The following is a 12,468-nucleotide window of genomic DNA, read 5'->3' on the forward strand; positions in this document are numbered from 1 at the left end:
AAATATATATGAAATATTTAATATATTTATTTATCAATAATAAATGTAAAATGTGCAAGACATGTATATGAAAAACACTTTTTTGCATAAATATCAACAGTCTGATAATAAGATAAAAGATTAAGTTTCAATGAAAATGTTGAAGCATAACATTAATTATGCTTTAATTATTAGATATTATTATCGTTTTGCTCAAATTTAAAATTAATAAAAAAACTAATATTCAGTTTAAAAGCATGCATAATTTAAAGGCATACATACTTCATCAAGATGTTTATTTTGTTATGCAATATCCAATCAGTATTTCAAGTGTAATATATTATTCCGTTTTTTTTTTAATTTAAAATTTAAATCAACCGTAAAATAAACTTATATGATTAACGAGTATTTTATTAAATTTCTGATGATTTATTACTAATGTGATGATGTTATTATAATTTATTATAGGGTCTTGTAGAATAATTCAATAGTTTTAATGACAATATTTTTGAACCACATTGTACATAATATTTAGGCATACAATCTAAACATTTTTATAATGAGAGAAGAAAATATAAAAATTATAGGAAGCAGGTCATAAATATAAAGTTAGCAACGTGATGATTATGATATTATTATAATATATACGGCAGTATTATAATAATACGTGAAGATGTACGATTCCTATGTGTAATATCTTAATTATCGCACCTTATTTTAATTTTCATTTTAACAGGTTTAATATGTTTAATTCATTAAGCGAGATATCATTAATATTTTATGATTTGCAATGAAGATGCGTTTTTTCGTTACAATAACTTAATGAAAAGTAATTTGATCTAAATTTGTTTGATTAATTGAATAAAATTAAAGTTGTTATAAAAATTTCTATGTCATTACATAATCTACGATTAAGTAGTTTACAAAAATATACATGAATGTTATGAAAATGTTATTAGATATCGTAACGAAAAAAAATTTGATCAAATCAGATGAAATTAAAATACTTAGGGAAATAGTTTACATTTTGTCGAAGCATATTTACTACTAAATACTTTTTTAAGCTGTGTAGTTTATCGATAGGAAATAAATTTATTGATAATGATGGATGATACTTATAAAATTTTCTTTGTAAATAAACAAAATAAATATTGCAGAAACGCACTTGCATGAATATATCTAAGTATTAAGCTACAAGGCTTAGTACAATTGTTCTAATTGGATGACTAGAGCACACATTTCAACTGTTATTTGTTTAATCCATTCTAAAATCTATAACTGTTTACTTTCCAAATGTAGTGTTTTTTTTTTTTCGTTTAGCATTATAAACTGCGGTGAAAGACAAATAGTTCCTTGAGAATTGTATTATATGCAAGATGATGTTTGTATTGCAAAATTAAAATTAAGGTCTTTGGTTTCTAATAATTCAATACTCCTAAATTCAAACCAAAGTAAGTTAAATAGGAGAAAAGAATAAAGTTAGCTTTGATATTTAAACTACATGAATCATATTAATAAAAATAATTATGCTAAGAAACAACAGCTTTCTGGTGTGGATTTAATTGATTTCTGTAATATCTTGCTGTGAAAGCTGCAATCACCTGAAAAATGTAAATATATATGGTTTATGTTCAATCAATAATACATATTAATTTTTTAGTTTAGTAAAATGAGTACATATATTGAACCTCATAAGTGTGATATAATGTTACGTTGTACATAAAGTATGCGACCGACAAAAAATATTTCCTGGAATTTCGATGTATAAAATAAAGAATCACAACATGAAACCACCCACCATCTATTAGGAGGATCATATAAGGTGACAGAGGACATAACGATGGTGTTAGACTAGAGGAAAGCGCTAGGATTAGCTCGTGGATCTTTCTGATTCCTGTATCGCACGGTCAACCAAACACCAACAAACTGTAACGGTTATATAAGTTAAGACTTTCTACATAACATTGTTTATTTTCATAAAATGGAACAATTCACAAATGTAATGTAAGTTTTAAGCAGCATATCAAATTCTCACATTGCATATTTTATATGAATATGTGTTAAATAAATACGACACGAAATAATAATCTCTAGAATTTACCTCAGTGAAGCTGAAAAATAATCCTATACTGCCACATAATTTAAAAGCATAATCAATTGTGGATTGCAATTTTTGCATACATAATGGACATTCACAGTCTGTGTCTGTAGGATATTGACAACAATGTTTCTGAAAAATTGAAAGAAAGTAATAAAGAATTTTTAGTAGATATGTATAACTTAATGTGAGCATATTTAAATGACTTCCATGTTATTAATATAGTTACTATTTTTGAACTACATTACATTATACTTACATTCTTGCAAAATAACGAGCCTTGATCATCTGAAGTTGCGCTTACAGTTTCATTAAATCCACAACAATTAAAAGTATCTTCAACCTTTTCTCTTAAATGTGGTTCAACATTGTGTATTAACAGCAAGACAAGCGCAAGCAATACTGAATTGAATCAGGAATAACAGGAACAAAATAAGCATGTACTGTATAAATTCTGTTAAGAAATATATTAGAAACATATGATGCACAAAACGTTTGTTTTTTTAAATTATTAATGCAAACTTCAAATTTTGGTATGTTTAATTATATATATGTTCCATTTTACAAAAAGGGAACATACTTACTCCATAGGTATATAATAATTAACAGAAGCAATAAATGCTTGCAATATAAAATGATAATGTTATATTGAAGTTTTCCTAAATATAAATGATTAAAAGTATATAAAATATCTGTTATATATAATATGCAGGATGCCCAATGCAACATGGACAAGCTGTATTTAAAATGGTTAGAGGTAGAAAAAATGTTATAAAGGAAAGAGATATTGCATATCCCTATATTAATTTTATGCACTTGTCACGATTTGAAAACTGCAATTGTAGCTTTTCCTTCATTAGAACTCTGTGCTTTTAGGAGGTACTGTTTCATGCAGTTTTTCATTCTCTACAAAAATACATATAAGTAATTACATACGTATAATAGTTCAATGAAAAGTATTATTCAACTTTACACGTTTGTAAAAGGATACAAAGAACAGTAGAACTTGATGGTGTTTAGCAGCACCAATTAGACCAAGTATGGAAATAAGTATCAAAATAACCCCACATACTAAAATACCTCCAATTATAGGAAGATTTGTAACTAATGCAGATGCTCTTCCATAAACAGCTACACCAATTAAGATAAACGCAACAACCTAAAATATTAACATATCATTTAATATAAAAATTTTCGAAATTTGAGAATACACCGGAGAAGAGTGAAATATTTGTAAACATACATACATTTTTCATGAATATTAAAAAAAAAAAAGAAACATCAATTGTACAAATTTATTGATATTATCCCATTCTTTTAATTTAAGTGAATTAACAAATTACAGTTGGTTACAACGGTATTAAAATATTCAAGTTTAATAAAACATTTGTTTAACTACAAATACGAAGAAACACTATGTTTAAACACCGGTGAAGAATATAAATAATTATTTTAGCTGTATTTGAAAAGTCAAATAAAAATACGATCACATTAAAACGTATTTGTTCGAAGTGGTACAAAGCACTCTATTTTCGGAAGTTCTGCTTACGATATAAAGGATGTTTAGCGCCGTCAATGCGTTTTTGGAGCACGTAAAGCCACCGCACATCTTTGTATATGGGTTTTGTTCTCTTAGCGTACTGCAACACTTGAGGATAGTTTATTGATTCGTTGAATCACAGTATCCTAAGAATTTCAGTACCTTCTTGCTAATACCACGAATTAATAAGAAAAATCCATATACATTGACTCGTTCAATGAATGAATACCTCACCACCCATTTACCGAAGGCAGACAATTTGCGACTGCTCCCTGCTATGTCTCGCATGCACTGGAACAATTCGATTTCTCGAAACATTACGCGCGAAATTTCAGAAATCCTATCCTTGATGAACGTAACGTACAATGTTCACGTAGATATAACAAAATATATACTGCTTTGTGTTAACATTGTTGTTACGTGTTACATCCGGTATGATATTTTTATATGTATATTTAAAATTTCATTTCTTACTTAATGTAACTGTAAATTTGTAAATTAACTCGTAATTCTTAAGTAAATCAATCATTATTTCAAGAGTATATCATTTAAATGTAAGCAGTGAAATTAATCACGATAATACAACACTTGGGAAAATATAAGATAAAACGATCGAACGTGTAATTACAAACTAAATTAATTTATTTTTCTTTTAAGTAAAAAAAAGAAATATCGTTAGTAGAAATATCAAGAGCTCGAATAATTTGTACAAATGTATTTACTTTTATCGAAATTTGCCAAATTTTACGTTAACTCGATGAGTTTGAATCGAAGTGAAAAATTTCACGTATAATGCTCTTCTTGCTTCCGAGAAGTGTTTAGCTTCTGGCACAAAAAACATAAGTATCATAAAAGTTCCGTCGATGTCACGTGTGGAGGTTAAATATACGTCGCGTAGAATTGAAATTCAGCGTCAGAGATAACGTACACAGGTGTGTTATTTGCTTGTTAAACAGGAAACTTCTACAAAGTTTTCAGGTGTTATTTAAATTTTAGTTATATTATTATTCAACGTAACAAAAATTTCAAACGTTACAATTTATATATACGACAACGGTAATTCATTCGTGAGTTTAAATATTTGGCACTTGCACATGCAAATTGAAGGTACTAGGAGCGAATTTATCAACACTGTTAAAATTACAAGAATTACAAATTAAAATTACAAAAAAGGATATACAGACACAGGCGAATACTTTTATACTTTTCAGGCGAATGTTTTACTAACACAGCAAGGTAGCAAACGTGAATGAAAATACTAAAAGTAAATTATAAAAAATAAATAAGTATTTGCAACAACGCTAAATTTAATAAATCTCGCTAGGTGAGATATTTTTAACGGTAGACACCAATTGTTCAAATTTACTTTTCCTGATACGCGATATCTTTCACGAGAATTTTTCCGTGAAAGTCGTTCTCTCGTAAAACTGTTTGAAAAGATTTAGAACGATGTTTATCAAGACAGTTAGGTTTTGCAAGGTTTCAAGCTTTTCTCCTGCTATAAGTTGCTTCTTCGAGTAACTTGTGTAACCTTCGTTTTTTTAGAATGTTTTAACTTTTCATTTCTGCGGTTGTAAGTGTTGTAATGACGTGAAAATTTGGCTTTATTAAAAAAGTATACATATTTTCGTTACAAAATTATAAGTATAACTTTTTATATCTGCGTACCTTCCATGTCTTAGATTAATAAAGTAATATATCTGATCGTTATCCAAAGTTGCTAATGTTTCTACTTAATGTAATAAACAGTTATTAACGTATATAATCGTACTATAAATATTACACACATTAATTTACAATCTGATACCTCTGAAATTTCTGAAATTCTTTTTCTCTCGTGTTCCATTCATGTTTTCTTTATTTTCTTCTTTTTATCTCTGTATTTCGAAAATATATGATTACCAACTTTTCTAATATCTTTGGAATTCTTTTTCACCTTTCTCCCTTTTTCTCTCATGTTCCATTCATGTTTTCTTTATTTTCTTCTTTTTATCTCTGTATTTCGAAAATATATGATTACCAACATTTCTAATATCTTTGGAATTCCTTTTCACCTTTCTCCCTTTTTCTCTCGTGTTCCATTAATGTTTTCTTCACTTCCTTCTTTTTTTTATTTTTGCATTTCGAAAACATATAATTATCAACTTTTCTAACATTTCTGGAATTCTTTCTCGCCTTTTCCACCGTTTCCCTCGTGTTCCATTAATGTTTTCTTCGCCTTCCTCTTTTATTATTTCCGTATTTTGAAAAAATCATCAATGACTTCTTTAAGTCACAGAGTGGGGTTTGTACAAGATTCGATAGTGATAACAGAGGAGGTGATAAACCGACATACAAAACATAGTATATCGTGATCAAGCTTCCATTCTGCCTATAATGTGGTGAAAAGAGGAACGCCAGCGTGAAATCGTTGTTTTTCCTGGTGGCATCGTTACGTTTCATCGCTATCTCTGTAAGCATCACATCAACTCTAACTTATCGTTAATCAAATTTGCAAAAGCAAATTTTTCACTCTCTATGAACTCGTACGTTTCTACTTCAATTCGAGTACTATGAAATAATGTTTCAATTATTTATACGAAAGTTTATTTTTCGTGTAAATATTTCTGTGCAAAATTTCACACACACAGTTTACACGAGAAATTTCCGGGAAATTCTTATTTTTATCTCTTATTAACTTGATGCAAAAAATTGAAGAAATAATTATTTCTGCAATTAGAATAATTGTAGTAATTTCGTGTAATATTCGTTCGATATTATAGTCCGTGAAAGAAGAAATAAGAAAGATGGATAAATCGCTCGTTAAGAGGTGGCCGCAGTATTTAGCAGCGATTACAGGTAATTTTCAATCGTTATTAGGAGATTATTATACACAGATATATTATTTTCAACGAGCTTTTAACTATATATGTTAATTATTTTATTATTCGACGTATTTGAAAGGTGATTAAAATATACGAAACGTAGTACAATTTTAACAAATGTTAAGTTTCAGAGACTAGAAATGAAAAGTACTTAATGTGAAAAATTTTCAATTATTAACGAATGAAAAGTGGGTTCTTTAGTATCTGTGTCTATTCTGTCAAAGAAAAGCTAACACGAAGAGCACATATTTTTGAGGTAACCAATTTCTATCAGTTTTTGAACAATCACAGTGTTGTTACCTATTGGCATTTTTGTGGCAAAAAGTAGGACGTTCACCTCGCATATTTTTGAAAAATTGAGTCTTAAAGTTTGAATATAGATTTAAGATTGTTGAAGCTCGAATTCAATCGCCAGTGCTACTGTTTTAAATTTACAAAAGTTACAATCAATATTGAAATTTATCTAGTACAAATAAGTAATTCGCACAGAATGACAGAATTATAAAGACACAAAATAATTGATTATTCGAAAGCTCGGTGTCCCCTAAAACCCGGATCTCTTTAACACTTTAAAATGTTCAAAATTCTTCGATAAGTTATCTCTAAACCAAACTGTTCATATTGCAACAATACGCTTTTTATTTAACGCATATACTGCAAAACACTCGCAGCTTCCAATAATCCAAAAAAACACGCGTTCTAATAACGTGTCAGGTTAATAAAAAGTTAATTCCCCAGTAAAAATCTTATTTCCCTAAATAAGAAAAAGAGAAATTAAATTCTCAAAAGTATGTGTTCCCCTCAAAAGGCAATATTTTTTAAAGCACACATTGTACCAAGCTCCAAGACAAATAATCTTCACGATAAATCCTCAGAGATAACGGAATAAAATCAGATTGCACGTCTCGCACTTACGCCTATCTTTACCTGAGCTTATTAATTGATTAAATCACGATAAATCCTCAGAGATAACGGAATAAAATCAGATTGCACGTCTCGCACTTACGCCTATCTTTACCTGAGCTTATTAATTGATTAAATCACTATTAGTTCTTGAGATAAGTCGTCGACGTTCTATATTTAAAACGTAATCTGGATAAAATATAAATAACATACGTAGTTAAAAATCTCAACTCGATGTTTCTATTAGCTCCACCAAAACTCCACCAAAACGAAACATTTCTATCTAAAACAATTTCCACAACGTGTAATACACTTTAGCTAATAAATTAGCAAAGCGTGAACTTTCAGTATGACCTAATATCTTCACGTTGTCACACATGCGACATACTTTTTTCTCATTTAGCCACCTTATCAATGGCAATGTCGGGCTCTCACATAGGCTGGACGTCCCCGATATTACCAAAATTGAAATCTCCAGACTCCCACGTGCTGATTACCTCGGACGACGCATCCTGGATCGCTTCGATGGCTCTCCTCGGCTCTGTACCTGGCAATTTCCTCGCAGCTTTCATCGTAGATTGGCTGGGCCGTAAAATTTGCCTCCTGATAGCAGGAGTACCGTTGACCGTTAGCTGGATCTTGATCATCGTCGCCTGGCACCCTTACGTCCTCTACATCTCCAGATTTATCAGCGGCCTTGGAGTTGGCCTAGCCTACGTCGTTTGCCCTATGTACATCGGTGAGATCGCCGACAAAGATATCAGAGGATCCCTCGGGTCTTTCATCAAGTTGATGGTAACTTTCGGCGAATTGTACTCTCACGCGATCGGTCCATTCGTGTCGTACAATTGTCTAGCTTACAGCTGTGCTGTAATACCTGTACTGTTCTTCCTGACGTTCACCTGGATGCCGGAATCACCTTACTATCTGTTGATGAAGAATCGCGAGACTAAAGCGATGAGCAGTCTGAAATGTCTCAAGAGATACGCGACGGAGGAACAATTGGAGGAAGACCTGCAACAAATGCAGAAAACCGTGATTCGCGATCTCACCGATAAAGGACACATTTGGGATCTATTCGATATTCCGGGCAACAGAAAGGCTGTGTTGATCAGTTTCGGTCTTCAATTGGTCCTGCAATTCAGCGGCCTGGCTGCTATAGAGTCTTACACTCAGGAAATCCTCGAAGAAGCTAACACCAGCTTATCTGCCGGCGTTGCGGTGATCGTTTTGAGCGTTCTTCAGTTGGTCGCCGGTGTCGGAGCTGCAGCTTTGGTTGACAACGTGGGAAGAAAACCGTTGCTTCTCGTGACAACTTTGCTGGGAGGGCTGTCTTTGGTCGTAGCTGGAGCATTTTATCTGTTGAAATTCTACATGTCCGTGGACATGGCTGGTTTCGGTTGGATTCTTCATGCCTCTATAATCTTCTACGAGTTGATTATGGCGTTAGGATTGAACCCGTTGTCTTACATGATGCTAGGAGAACTTTTCCCGACTAACATTAAAGGAGTTGCCGTTTCCATGGCGAATCTGTGGGCCTCTCTGTTGGCATTTATCGTCTCGAAGATGTATCAGGTTGTTTCCGATTCTTGCGGAGTTTACACGTCTTTCGGTTGGTTCGCGGCTAGCTGCTTCCTCGGAATTATCTTCATTATCTTCATGGTCCCGGAAACGAAGGGAAAGTCGCTGTTGGAGATTCAGGAGGAGCTGAATTGTAAGAAGAAGAAACAGCCGAAGAGTATGAAAGAAATTCACGTGAGTACGATAGTTTAGAACGTGTTCGATATGAAACAATGGAAGATGAATCGATTCGAATCGACGAAACATTGTTCTGATCGTATTTACTTAAGTACACAGAATTTCACTCGGGAATAAGTGTGATTATCGCGATATAATCTTTGGGAAATTAATCGAATGTAACCTTTCGCATAGATACGCATCTTTGTTACCAAAATAATCGTTAATGGAATATTGTTCGATTGCTTTGATGTTCTTTTAAGTGAACGTTTGCAATTTGAAATGTGAAAAGAGCGCGGATGGAACGGCGAAAGGAAACGTGCAACAAAGGGGAATTTTCTTTTATATTAATATCGTTTATCGTTGTTTTATGATATACTCATGTCGGATACACAGTTGAACAATTTCACGCTGTGCGATTTAATTGAAAATTTTAACAAATATTCGTAAGAAACAGTGAGCAATTGTTTCGACAGAAAACAAAATGAGAATCTCTGTGTAACTGTTTTTCTTTTAGCAGAACATCTTCTGCTTAGTCTGTGAAATGTACACGTATTTATCTTAATTGCGTTCACGTTAGCATGAATTGATTTCATTTTACAGTCGAGAAGAGACAAGGGCATTTGTTCAAATTTCGATCGAAGAGATTTTTCCCTAATGTCTCTAACACTGAAACGTAAAATGTTCTTAAATGACTATATCCCTTTGCATTTTGTCCTAGTAACTTAGATTGTAAGGTTTTAATTTTTAAGCGAGGGCCCTTATATTCCAATTTTGCTTCAGATAAGGTGATAAGACTGCTGGAGAGATTTTGTAATCAGATTTCGTCGTTGATTACGGTGAAACGTACACTCCCGTTCGTAAGTATTACGATACTTACCGAATGTGTAGTAAAAAAAAATTGTTAATATCCAAAAAAAAAATATTATTCAGTTTAGAATCTCGTAGTATTATACATATAAAAAGAATATATATAGTTTTACTGATGTATCGTCACTTTAATACTACTATTAGATAATTCGTACTTCATTTATAACTCCATTCGTAAGTTTAAAAAAATCTCTAATTTTTCTAATCTTTAACTTTCTTCCCTAATTTTCGTAAATTGAGATTCTCTGGATGAGAGTGTCAAAAGTTATATTTTCCTTGCAACTGTGTTATGTTAAAAATAGACAATTTCAACGTCATCTGGAAATATTAAAAGTGGAATCTTAAATTCTAAATTCTAAAATTTTTCATTTCAAAACTCCAATGATTTACTAATGAGTTTAAGATGTCTAATTGTAGTATTAAAGTGACGATACGATACTAAAATTGGCGAAGAAACGTAATTTCAATCATACAGTATTTTACTAATACTTATGAACAGCAGTGTACGTTCTTAAGTTCGTTTAATTAAAAAGTCATTCTCGTTAGTGACGGTAAACACAGATTTCTCACTTGCCCAAACAACGATAGAGAAATCATACAACATGCCAAAGGCAAGTAATATCAATAGAAGCAATTTTAACGAAAATTTAATACAAATTTTTATTACTCGCGATTTCTTCATGTTAACTTAGAGATTTGACCAAATTTTCAAATCTTTTCGAAATTTCTTAATTTTCAAATTTTCTTACAAAATTTCGATCCATCATTTCCATCATTTACCGAGAAAATACGACGAAATCTTGATCAAGGTAACTCGCATCACCGGAAGCAATTTTGATGAAGAATAATGCAAATATTTTCCACTCGCTATTTCTCGATGTTGATTTAACAATTTGACGAAATATCGAGAAACAGTGACGCGTGCATGTTAGTTAGGGCATCAAACTGTGTAAAGAGCAAACTCGCATGACCATCTTTTTTCCCTTTTAGGCAGGGTTGAACGTTGAGACTGATAGATTGTAAATTAATCGTAAATTATACATTTCTTCGTCGCCAAATGGTGTCATATAACAAAAAAAAAGCAAAAAAAAAAAAAAGTGTAAACTGTTATATACAATTACCGAAATTTTAATGACATTGTTCAATTCGTAGATTATCGTTACCGCACGAAGTCATGTAAAATATGAGATGAACAATGTTTATATTTAATTGCTTCGTATAATTTGGAAAGATCGCTAAATTGTACGATATGAATTTATTTCGTGTTACAAAAAGCATTCTATTAATCTACGAATTGAATGCAAACATTTTGACGTGTTCCTTGTGATAAGTTTGGCGATTAGGACCATCTTTTATCCCTTTCAGGCAGGGTGCAAGACAGATAATTAAAACAGTTACTTACGATTAAACGTTATCAAAGCGCGGCGCGTAATATCGCGAGTGCTTAAGAATCACGCGCACTAATGGCCCTGATACAAGATGGATTTAGATGAGCACCGTAGCATGACTAACTTTATTTATCCCTTTTAGGCAGGGTGAAACAGATTACTATAAGATTAGCTTCGGCGCAGAATATAATCGGCCCCGATTATTCCATATTATTAATAATGTTATTGAACAACAGAATATCTCGCGTATTGCGTTACATACTTACCAACATGATTCTATTAAACACGATTTAACAACTGTGTGATAAATCGATGTTAGTATTTAGTTAGAAATCAACGAATCAGGCAAATACAATTGAATGTCGCTTGTTGGATTAGCAAGGAATTTAAAAATTGGTGAAGATGAGTTAAGGATATGTAACGAATTTATACGATATTACGAAGCATAATGTACCTACTGTAAAATGTTTTTACTCTAATCTCACGTTTACGAAATTGCACGACTCTCTACAAGTCCCTTTTACGCAGGGTGCAAAACTCGAAATGTATTTCACACAAATTTCTACAATGTAGACGTTTGCAATTAACGTTGACAATAAAACGTTTCAAATGATAATGAAGTTGTCGATTTTTCTTTCCCTTCTGACTTTCATGTCACTCGTTAACATTTTTATTCTAGGAATTCTGGTTAATTATATTGGAAAAATGACTGTGTGTATGCAAATTTAATGTGACAAACTTGTATTTCATTGTTGTCGAATATTTATTTCATTTTTATACTATTCTCACTCTATTAGATTCTTGTTCCTCATTTTCTTCTCTTTTCTTTATTCATGATAAATTTATTTGCTGATTATTTTTATCGATGTATATATCATTCGAAAGCTCTTAATTTTATAAATATTTTCAGTCATCAATTTCTAAATTTCTATCTCAATTTTGATGTACATATAAGATTGTACAACATTTGAAGCACTCCAGTCACTGATGACCACCATGGCCATATCGAGGAAACAATCTAATGTTAATACATATTGAGTGATTAATTTAATTTCATAATATATCGCTTTGGATGAATTACAAAAACAA

General features: G+C 31.5%; 2 protein-coding genes across 2 annotated transcripts; one reads left to right on the top strand and one right to left on the bottom strand.

Moving 5' to 3' along the window:
* Positions 1 to 1,526: 1,526 nt before the first annotated feature.
* On the bottom strand, positions 1,527 to 3,789 carry LOC108571983 (tetraspanin-31-A). The gene is given in 8 exon segments (XM_017934152.1): positions 1,527 to 1,580; positions 1,778 to 1,905; positions 2,081 to 2,209; positions 2,337 to 2,445; positions 2,447 to 2,520; positions 3,069 to 3,236; positions 3,627 to 3,717; positions 3,780 to 3,789. Coding segments are annotated over 6 exon segments (615 nt in total). The 5' UTR covers positions 3,687 to 3,717; positions 3,780 to 3,789; the 3' UTR covers positions 1,527 to 1,580; positions 1,778 to 1,830.
* Positions 3,790 to 5,999: 2,210 nt separating this feature from the next.
* LOC108571917 (facilitated trehalose transporter Tret1-like) lies at positions 6,000 to 9,157 on the top strand. The gene is made up of 3 exons (XM_017934075.1): positions 6,000 to 6,069; positions 6,380 to 6,455; positions 7,788 to 9,157. Exons 2-3 carry the CDS (start codon positions 6,404 to 6,406, stop codon positions 9,155 to 9,157), a joined length of 1,422 nt encoding a protein of 473 aa, XP_017789564.1. The 5' UTR covers positions 6,000 to 6,069; positions 6,380 to 6,403.
* Positions 9,158 to 12,468: the final 3,311 nt, after the last annotated feature.

Source organism: Habropoda laboriosa, unplaced genomic scaffold (genome assembly GCF_001263275.1).
Source record: "Habropoda laboriosa isolate 0110345459 unplaced genomic scaffold, ASM126327v1 scaffold67, whole genome shotgun sequence".
Taxonomy (NCBI): Eukaryota; Metazoa; Arthropoda; class Insecta; order Hymenoptera; family Apidae; genus Habropoda; species Habropoda laboriosa.